Source organism: Dendrobates tinctorius, unplaced genomic scaffold (assembly GCF_039654945.1).
Source record: "Dendrobates tinctorius isolate UK_male_01 unplaced genomic scaffold, ASM3965494v1 ptg000020l, whole genome shotgun sequence".
Classification (NCBI taxonomy): domain Eukaryota; kingdom Metazoa; phylum Chordata; class Amphibia; order Anura; family Dendrobatidae; genus Dendrobates; species Dendrobates tinctorius.
Window position 1 is genome coordinate 56,911,369 of NW_027361688.1, and position 11,146 is coordinate 56,922,514.

Sequence of the window (11,146 nt, forward strand, 5' to 3'; positions counted from 1 at the left end):
TGTGTCCCCCAATGAAGCGATAAAGAAAGATGGATTTTTGGTTCTTACCGTAAAATCTCTTTCTTGGAGCCTTCATTGGGGGACACAGCACCCTCCCTGTTGAAGTTGTACCGTGTTGGGTCTTTGAGTCCCTTGTTGGTTGGTACATATGTTCATGGTTTTTGGTTGCCTTTTCTACTGCTTTCTCACCAACTGAGGTTCTTGGTGCCTGTCGGTGGATGTATACTCCCGGGGAAGAGCCAATTTTCTTGTTTTTGCATAGTGTCAGCCTCCTAGCAGCAGCATACACCCATGGTAATCTGTGTCCCCCAATGAAGGCTCCAAGAAAGAGATTTTACGGTAAGAACCAAAAATCCATCTTTCCCTGCCGTCCCATTAGCGACTTTTTCTTATAGATGCAGCTCCAGTATGAATAGTTAGGTCTCGTGTAGACCACATAGAGGCTTATGGTGGCCCAGACTCCTGTATGTATCTATACTCCTGATCCACAGGATATCCTACAATGCCGTGCTGGGTGCCATATGTACGGACCTATTTGAACTCTAGAAGCATTGCAGATGTACACCTAATGTGGCTGTGTGTATGAGGCCTCATACTGTATTGCTGCATAGTTGAACTTTCCATTTAGGTAGTTGTAAATGCAATTATCATTCTAATTTTCAGCAACTATATTCACGTTGAACCGTGGCTTGTTTTTCTCCACCTTGCAGATATCTTTCGATCTCAGCTTGGCCCGCGGTTTGGATTATTATACGGGAGTTATTTATGAAGCCGTTCTGCTTCAGAGTCAAGGGGAACAAGAACAACGGCAGAATGACCACACGGAGGAATCGGTCAATGTCGGCAGTGTAGCCGGAGGGGGACGATATGATGGTTTGGTGGGGATGTTTGATCCAAAGGGTAGGAAAGTTCCATGTGTGGGTGTCAGTGTTGGAATTGAGAGGATATTTTCTATCATGGAGCAAAAAGCCGAGGTGAGTAATAGAACAGGTCTACTCTTACTTTTTGCTGTATCAGCTTTTATTGGAAACACTGTATGTATATTTATATATTCTATGGCCTCCCATAGTCCTTTTTTGATATTTTCTCCATTCAGGCTTCTGAAGAGAAGATTCGCACCACAGAAACACAGGTTCTGGTTGCAGCAGCTCAGAAGAAGCTTTTAGAAGAAAGAATGAAACTTATATCTGAGCTGTGGAATGCGGGTGTTAAGGTAACTGATCTGTGTCCTCTCTCTCTACATTGGAGCCTCATATCCCAGCTGCTGTGAAATCTGATTAATAATAATAATAATAATAACAATAATTTCAATATATTGTGACCCTTCTTACAGCACATAAGAATAGAAGAGAATCATGGATACGGTGTAGCTTAGAGTGTTGCTCTGTATCTGTAGTTCTCATTCACTTGTGTGGGAGTTACGAAAACCATTCAGCTTGGCCAGAACCTGACCACAACATTTGGATGCAGTTATTCCCCATATCAACCATGAATACACGGATAAGATTGGATTTGTCAAGTATTCCCTTTTATAATGTAAAAGTTACCTGGATGCACAAGGAGGGGGTTTATGGAGCATTCTCAAAAAGCGGTCCACTACGTACCCAGCAGGGGCCAGACAGCTGGCACCTGTCTCTAGTAACGGCGTGGGAAGCTCTTCAGATACCGCCGAGTTTGACCTAGGTTATTGGTGTGCAGTTACTCACCATTATCCACTGTCTGCAACGTGTTCCCAGAGTGTTCATGAGTTACCGAGGCTATTGGCCTGTCGATTGTCCCTGTCGCTACTTTTATTACTGGGCTTCATAGGAGATCAGTAAATTGATAACATGTTGCAATGTTAAAATAAATAATATAGTGTATTGTACATGTAATCAAACTATTGCAGGTTCAAGTTCCCTAGAGGGATGAAAAGAATGCGAGACCCACACCGATCAGCTGTTGGAAGAGAGTGTGGACCCCTCAGCCCCTTCATTGTGTACATCAGCTTACAGACTGGTTCTTACCTGCCTACGCTATATGTTTCCTTTGCTGCTCAACGTTTTGAACCGTTCAACAATACTATAATATCTTGAACGGCCGCTGAGAGAAAAATGATTCTGCAAACCAACCTAAAAGAAGCAGTCCCACGAATATTTTTTTACATTAAATGTGTATTAATATACTCCTGCGCCGTTCTGCACCTCTTTTCAAAGACACCATCGCAATTTAGACTAGTTGATTCACTCTGTGTGAGCCAGAAGTCTTTCTTACAGTGTAAACCTATGGCACCTCGTTCAGACGCTCCATAGGTTTACACTGTAGAAGCCACTTCTGGGTCACTCAAAGCGTAGTGTGTCCGGAAGAGTTTGCAGAGTCGTGACAGCACTAAGAAGAGGAGCAGAACAGCGCTGGACACCGGTGAGATCGGCAGTATGGGAGTATATTAATACACTCCACTACACGCCATACACACGTCCTCATACACACTTCTCAGCACATGACATGGGGTGCGCCTGAAAGGGTTAATTTACCTCTCACTCAATCCAACGCTCAGCCTCTGTTCTAGGCTATAAAGTGAGCATAAATCACATCCCCAAAACCGTCCGCACACCACGATTTTTTTTTTGTTGTTGTTCTAATGTGCTGCCACCACTCATCAAACACACGGCAGGATGAGTTCCCAAATATGTTACTGGCATTCAATCAAAACGTCACACACTCTGAAAGGCTATGGATTCTGTATCGCATACAGGGATCAAACTTATTAAAGAGTTTAACCTTTAATATAAAAATATACAGTCGTTAGAATAAAAGATATAAAAAAAAAAGTGGCACACAAATATGCATAACTGTTATAAGATAAAAAGAGATAAATAACAAATACCTATTGTTCTTCTGTTTCCTTGGGGGCAGGAGAACATGAATTATGGATCACAAGCAGCAACACAGCCCCCACATGTTTTATTTTTTGTGCTGCCCAGGTTTTTATAGTCCTGACCATAGACTCATATTTCCAGGATCACCTGGATTGGATTATTTAAAAATTGATGGTCTGTGACTGGACGATGGACTAATTTAGGGCCTTACAGTTCAACTATACAGTGTCTCCCCCACTCCTCTCTGTACAGAACATAGGAAATATCCTGTCCAGTTACAGATCATTTGGTAGCTCCTTTTTGAAGGTCCAGGAGCCGAGGTGCCAGGTCTGACACCTCTGTATTCTGCGAGGACCCCCCTCCACTCATGTGGTTCTGAGAGCCTGCAGTAAGAGAAGGCAGATGTTATCTTCTGTGTGTAGATACAATCATGTGGATGTGGCTCTAACAAGTTATATTATTGATATTATTGATTCCCTTACAATTGTTTCCTTCACACACATTTAAAGAGAGAAATTGATGGGAATGCTTTTTTAAAGCAATTGTAACTATCATACTACATATTATAGGGACACGTCCCAGTACTAATACATGGTGACTACTGGCTTAAAGATTCTGACACAGAAAGCAGTAGCATCTGTTTAGCTTAGTTTAGTGATGCAGTGATGGCTGTGCAGTCCCTGTTGCTCTCCTTTAAAGTGAATGACATTTGTGGAAACAGCTGCTCACACTTGTGGGATTTCCGAAAACATCAGAACTTTAGTCTCCTCTCTAATACCAAGGATGTTGTTGTGACCAGGTTTTTTTTTTGGGGGGGGGGGGGGGGGAATGTGTTGGGCTGTAGCATCTCATCAATCTGTCTTACAACACATCATAAACAGGTTTCCAAGACATCGCCATTTATCATCTAGTTTTGTCCCCACAGGCAGAACTATTGTACAAAAAAAATCCAAAGTTACTGAATCAGCTGCAGTACTGTGAAGAGAGCGGTATTCCACTGGTGGCCATTATTGGGGAGCAGGAACTCAAAGACGGAGTCGTAAAGCTGAGAGACGTTTCCACAAGGGAAGAAGTATGTAATGCGATGTTCATATAGTAAAAACATAGAAATGGAGAGCTGACTTCATATATATAAAAGTAAATAAAAGTTATTACAATCAATTATTAGAACAAACAGTAAGAGGTGTACATAAAGAAAGAAACAAAAGTCACCCAGGGGATGATCAGGAAGATGGGGTTATCACAGTGCAGGGAAATCAATTTCTATTACATGGTATCACCTATTAGCACTTGCTCTAAAGCTATACCTCCAAGGAAATCAGACCCATATCTATAATGAATCCATAGCATGTCGGTCTTCCTAGCTTTGATAAGTGATGTAGAGGTGCCTACTGCAAGTATAGTTCATAAGTGCCACCCATATAGTCACTAAATAAATGTCATTTTCCCTGAGGAGAACTTATCCATGTTAAAGTGCAAGTGCAGGTCAATGCTCTCTGGGCAGCACCCCGACGCGCGTTTTGCTTTCTCAAAGGGGTTTGAGAAAGCAAACGTGCTTCAGGGCAGTTACCAGTGAATATTAGAAACCTATGTAATTAAGTTATTCAGGACTAGAAAGCCATAGCTTCTGTCTTTAGGGGAAAAAAAAGTCACCACACCTGTCCACAGCAACTTGTATTGCAATACCATCCTTAACCTGTGGACAGGTGTGGCACTGTATTTGAACACAACAGCCATGTTTTTCAAAACCTGCAGAACCCATTTGATGTATCATCAGCCAGAAAAATCACTACGAATCATTGTTAGTGTCCCAGTTATAGCTATTGGAGCAAGCCTTATCTAATTGTCCAAAGCTGATTACAAGTGGGGAGTCCGTGTACCAATCGGAAAGCTTCACACATTTTCAAAAAGACCTGATTCCGTTTGGTTTCCCCTGTACCACCCCATGTAAATCCTAACTGATCCCCTGGCAGTGTACAGACCACCTTTACTCATTTCTTTGTGTTGGTTAGCACTAATCTGATCACTTCTATCTTTACAATGTCATTTTTTTCGTATATCTTTGTATTTTAGGTTGATGTTTCCAGGCAAAATTTGGTGGAAGAAATTCAAAGAAGAACTAGTCGTTTTTAAGACACGACCATAAAGTTTAGTCTAATACATATTTGGGTCCACCAGTCGCTGACTTCAGCAATTATTTATAAACCATATGTGAAAGAATTTTACATTTCTTCAGTCTCTTTATCTATGGTGTCATACAATAAACCGTTCCACAAAGTGAGCACCATGCAGCGTGTGACTATTCATGTATTTAAAGCAGGTTGTCCAAAAACATCACAAAACCAACGTGTGACTTCCATGTTTCACAAAGTTATCCACTATCCTTTTTCTCGTTCGCCTTATTGGGGGACACAGAGACCATGGGTGTATGCTGCTGCCACTAGGAGGCTGACACTATGCAAAAAAAGGTTAGCTCCTCCTCCGCAGTGTACACCCCACCGACCGGCAGGGAATTTCCTCAGTTTAGCTTAGTGTCAGGCGTGGCTGCGCCGCAGTTCTTCCGCGCCGCCCCGTGCTGACAGGCAGCCGCCGTGTCTAATTTAGCCCCCGGCTTCAATTTGGGCCTTCTTGCCTGTCGTGGCCACGCCCCCGTCCGCTCTCATAGGCCGTTGCCTTCATAAGCCCTCCCATCGCCTCTTCAGGCTTGTGGCTGGGAAGGGGGGGCGGGTTTTCCCTCTGGTGGAGGCGACTAGCTTCGCCCTTCTTCTTGCACAGAAACCGCGCTTTTACTTCCTCACGTCGGCCTGTCGCCATCTTTGCAGCCTGACAGCCGGAGACCAAAGCAGAAACCAGCGCTTCCTGTCGGTCCCTTGCCAGTTGCAGGAGCCTAATTCATCTCTTTCGGGGTCACCAGACCGTGAGTACTTCTGCATCTGCAGACTGACGTCCTACTCTGCCTTTCTGTCCCCCAACCTTCCGGCAGTTCCGTAGGTTTTCATCTTCTCTTCCTTCACCATGTCTACTTCTAAGCCTGATCGTGGCCGTCCGCCAGTCCCCACGGGCACCCTAGTCCAGTTCTTCGCATGCTCCTCTTGCAATCGCAAACTTCCCTCAGGTCAGCCTACTCCCATCTGCCTGGACTGCAGCCATCCCGCTCAGCATGACCCCGTCCAGGAACCACCTTTTGTGCCACGGGAAAGCGAACCCCCCATTCCTGGCTGGGCCTCGTCTCTTTTACAATCTGTGGCCGACCTCACCAGGGTGTCTCAGTCCCTAGTGGCCGTTCTTGACAAGTTGCCCCTGGACACTTCTGCAGGGTCCAGCAGGTCACAAGATGCTCCATCTGAGCCAGCTAGCAAAAGCCACAAAAGGCCCAGGCAGGATCTCCAGCCGGAATCCTCTCCTGCCCCCCTCATCTGCACCTAGTCCTTCCCAGCAGTCGCCCTCACGTGCCGCCTCACCCGAGTCAGGTGAAGCGTTCTCGGATGTCTTTTGAAGGGATTGTAGAGCTGGAATCTGGCCAGGACGCGGACATGAAGGTTACAGTACAGAACCTCATCGCGGCAATTAACCACACCTTCGAAATCTGACTCCCCTGCGAAATCCTCAGATCAGGAGGTTTCGTTCAGACGGGAGGAAACACCCTCCAGGGTATTTCCTTTTCACTCCGAGTTTGGATAGATCTTTACAAGAGAAAGGGAAGATCCGACCAGACGCTTTCAAAGAGGAAAGCGTCTCGGCGTACTGTACCCGTTTGCTAAAGAGCTCACGGATAACTGGTCTGCCTCTCCCTCGGTGGACCTGCCCGTGTCCAGACTGTCTAATAACAAGGTTCTCCCGCTTTCAGGTGTGGCGTCTTTAAAGGATTCTAATTATAGAATTATAGAATCCCTGGCAAAGTCTGCCTTCGAAGCGGCTTCGACGGCGGTATGCCCAATCTTTGCTTCATCTTGGGAAGCAAAAGCCAAAGCTACTTGGGCAGAGGATCTTCGTCAGGGCATCCTAGAGAAAGCACAACCAGATCGATTGGCCGATCTTGCCAATCAGATTTCCCATGCGGGGGATTATCTCCTTTCTGCTTCTTTGGATGCTGCATCCTGCACAGTTCAGGCGTCAAGCAACGTCGTGACAATCCGACGTACAATTTGGCTCAAAGCCTGGCAGGCGGACTTGTCGTCTAAAAAGTCTCTTACTAATCTGCCTTTTCAGGGAGTACGCCTCTTTGGATCCCAGTTGGACCAGATTATTAAGGACGCCACCGGAGACACGAGTTCCCTCCTCCCTCAGTCCAAGCCTCGCAGACCTCCACTAAGGCGCCAGTTTCGACCCTTTCGGGCTTTCCACCGTTTCAATACGGCAGAGACATCCTCCAACCAACAAAGGCCGCAGGCACGCCAAGATAGGAAGAAAGTTTCATTCAGACCCACTCCCTCCTGGCGATCCCACTCTTCACAGGGCAGACCATCCAGATCCAGACGGTCCACTTCAGCATGACTATCCTCTGACTCCCGAGGGTCCCTTCCAATTGGGAGGTCGACTCTTGTTCTTCAAGGATGTCTGGCTGGCCTCAGAGGACGCCTGGGTCAGGGAGGTCGTATCGTCAGGATACAAGATAGAGTTCGTCTCTCTTCCACGGGATCGTTTTTTCAAATCCCGTCCTCCAAAAGATCCAGCCTTGATCCCGGGGTTCTTTACGGCCATCGCCTCTCTCCTCAGTTCCGGGGTGATTGTGCCCGTTCCCGAATCGGAGCGGTTCACAGGGTTTTCAAACCTATTCGTGGTGCCAAAAAAAGACGGGGCGGTTCGACCCATCTTGGATCTCAAGCGGCTCAACAAGAGAGTCCGTCTTCGCCGCTTCCGGATGGAGTCGGTTCGTTCGGTAATCGCTTCCATGGAGGAGCAGGAATTCATGTGTTCAATAGACATCCAAGATGCCTATCTACGTGTTCCCATATTCTCCGGACATCAGAAGTTCCTGCGTTTTGCGGTTCGCCAGGAACATTACCAGTTCGTTGCGCTGCCCTTCGGTCTCGCCACCGCTCCCAGAGTCTTCACGAAGACCATGGCTGCATTGATGGCCTTGTTGAGGATCAGAGGTCTCGTTCTTTTTTCGTACCTCGACGATATTCTGATCAAAGCTCCCTCTTTTCACCAGGCGTGCCTAAGTTTGAAGATCGTCCTAGACACTCTTTTCAATTTCGGGTGGATTGTCAACAGGAAAAAGTCCTGTCTGGTTCCTTCTCAACGCCTTGTGTTTCTGGGCCTACTGTTCGACACTCGTCGGTCAAGGGTCTTTCTCCCATGAGAGAAGATTCTCTCCCTGCAGCAGGATGTACGATCGCTGCAGACCACACGATTCCCGTCCCTCCGAACAACCATGAGGGTCCTGGGAAAGATGGTGGCGGCGATAGAGGCAGTTCCCTTTGCCCAATTTCACGCCAGACCTCTCCAACACGCCATTCTGTCGAGGTGGAACAGGTCTGCTCTGTCCCTGGATCGCCCTGTTCGTCTTTCATGCCGGATCAAGCGGTCTCTCAACTGGTGGTTGACGTCACCTCCCATCCTCTTGGGGCGGTCTTTTCTTCCCGTTCACTGGCAGATTGTAACAACGGATGCCAGCCTCCTCGGATGGGGGGCAGTGTTCCGCAATCACACTGTTCAGGGTCGTTGGTCGACTCGGGAATCAGCCCTGCCGATCAACGTCCTAGAGATACGAGCGATTTATCTGGCTCTCGTCCACTGGGAGAGGCTCCTCAGGGGCCTGCCTATCCAGATTCAGACAGACAATGCCACAGCGGTGCCATATGTCAACCGCCAAGGAGGGACACTGAGTGCCTCAGCCCTGGCAGAAGTGTCCAAGATCCTTCAGTGGGCAGAGATTTCGGTACCGACAATCTCCGCGGTACACATTCCCGGCGTGGACAACTGGGCTGCCGTTTTTCTCAGCTGCGAGGGTCTCGTGGCAGGAGAGTGGTCCCTACATCCGGACGTGTTTCTTCAGCTTTGCCGTCGTTGGGGGACCCCGGATGTAGATCTGCTAGCCTCTCGCCGCAACAGGAAAGTCCCACAGTTTGTATCCATGGCTCGAGATCCTCTCGCAGTGGGCGCCGACGCTCTGGCCATTCCTTGGTCGCAGTTCGAGCTCCCCTACCTGTTCCCTCCCCTGCCCCTTCTTCCCAAGCTGTTGAAGATCAAAGCAGACGGAATTCCAGTCATTCTCATCGCCCCGAATTGGCCCAGAAGGTCTTGGTTCGCGGACATTGTCAACCTTCTCGCGGACGCCCCCTGGAAGCTTCCAGACAGGGCAGATCTGCTGTCTCAAGGCCTGATTTGCCACCCCAATTCTCGGCCGCTCAATTTAACGGCGTGGCTGTTGAGACCGAGGTTTTGAAACGAGCAGGATTCTCCGGTCGAGTAATTCATACCATGATCCGAGCCAGGAAGCCATCGTCTTCCAAGATTTACTACCGTACTTGGAAGGCCTATTTCACTTGGTGTGAGGCCAAGAACATTGCGCCCATGTGCTTTTCGCTCCCTTCCGTTCTGGCATTTCTTCAGGCAGGGCTGGATGCGGGGCTTGCTCTCAGTTCCTTGAAGGGTCAAGTTTCGGCGCTGTCCATTTTATTTCAGAAGACGTTGGCCTCCCGCCCTCAGGTCAAAACCTTTCTTCAGGGCGTGGCTCACACGGCTCCTCCGTACCGAGCGCCCGTGGATCCATGGGATCTTAATTTTGGTTCTTGAGGTTCTCCAAGGTTCTCCTTTTGATCCTCTCAGGGATGTTTCCCTTTCTCTCCTTTCTTGGAAGGTAGCTTTTCTGGTGGCCATCACTTCCATCCGGCGCGTGTCGGAATTAGCGGCTCTTTCTTGCCGCTCTCCTTTCTTGGTACTTCACCAGGACAAGGTAGTTCTACGGCCTCTGCCCTCTTTTCTTCCGAAGGTGGTGTCCTCCTTTCACCTCAATGAGGATATTGTTCTGCCGTCCTTCTGTCCGAGTCCTACTCACCCTCGGGAGCGGTCCCTGAACAAGCTGGATCTGGTCAGGGCGATGAATCTGTCTAGGACGACTTCTTTGCGGAAGACAGACTCTTTTCATCATTCCAGATGGGGCGCGGAAAGGTCACCCGGCCTCCAAGGCTACTATTGCTCGCTGGATCAGATCGGCTATTTTGGAGGCCTACCGGGTTAAGCATCGAGTGGCCCCTCCGGGGATCAGAGCGCACTCTACCCGGGCAGTGGGTGCTTCCTGGGCGGTACGACACAGAGCCTCCGCGCTGCAGCTTTGCAAAGCTGCAACCTGGTCATCGGTTCACACGTTTGTGAAATTCTACAAGGTCCACACCTACGCTTCGGCGGATGCCAGCCTAGGTAGGAGGATACTGCAGGCAGCAGTGGTGAGTCCACTGGCCTGATGGAAGTTTGTTTCCCACCCCAGGGACTGCTTTGGGACGTCGCATGGTCTCTGTGTCCCCCAATAAGGCGAACGAGAAAACAGGATTTTTGGGTTGCTTACCGTAAAATCTGTTTCTCGGAGCCTTCATTGGGGGGACACAGCACCCTCCCATGTTCTACAACTCCTGTTCTTACTTTGGTTGATTGTTCTGTTCTCAAACAACTCATCTGTAACCAATCTATTGTTACTTCTCCTACTGCTTTCTCACTAACTGAGGAAATTCCCTGCCGGTCGGTGGGGTGTACACTGCGGAGGAGGAGCTAACTTTTTTTGCATAGTGTCAGCCTCCTAGTGGCAGCAGCATACACCCATGGTCTCTGTGTCCCCCAATGAAGGCTCCGAGAAACAGATTTTACGGTAAGCAACCCCAAAATCCTGTTTTTTAGGCCATGTGAAAAACCATAAATAACCAACGCTTACCCGTTAAAGCTACTGCTCCGCTCCCGGTCAAGTCAGTTTAATAATAATAATAATCTTTATTTATATAGCGCCAACATATTCCGCAGCGCTTTACAGTTGAACAGTTTCAAACACAACAGTCATAAGTAACAACGTTAACAATACAATAATTAAAGCGAAATAAGACCAGTTTACTCCTGGGCCCCTGATCTCGTTCCCTATAACCATGTTAACTAGTCACTAGGTGGATGTTCACCGCTGGAGCCAAACACGTGACTGCTGCAGCCAATGATCACCTGGCATCTAAGCATGTGACGATTCATGGTCATGAACTTAACCCTTAACCCCTTTCTGACATCTGACGTACTATCCCGACCACTGTACCCGGGCCCCTATGACCGGAGACGGGATAGTACGTCATTGCAATCAGCAGCACCCC

General features: G+C 48.1%; 1 protein-coding gene across 1 annotated transcript in view; it reads left to right on the plus strand.

Moving 5' to 3' along the window:
* Positions 1 to 5,139, plus strand: part of LOC141083685 (histidine--tRNA ligase, cytoplasmic-like) — a 62,186-nt gene extending 57,047 nt beyond the window's left edge. The window contains exons 10-13 of the mRNA XM_073568080.1: positions 711 to 974; positions 1,097 to 1,213; positions 3,784 to 3,930; positions 4,932 to 5,139. Coding sequence (XP_073424181.1) covers positions 711 to 974; positions 1,097 to 1,213; positions 3,784 to 3,930; positions 4,932 to 4,991 — 588 coding nt within the window. The 3' untranslated portion in view covers positions 4,992 to 5,139. The remainder of the gene's footprint in view (positions 1 to 710; positions 975 to 1,096; positions 1,214 to 3,783; positions 3,931 to 4,931) is intronic.
* Positions 5,140 to 11,146: the final 6,007 nt, after the last annotated feature.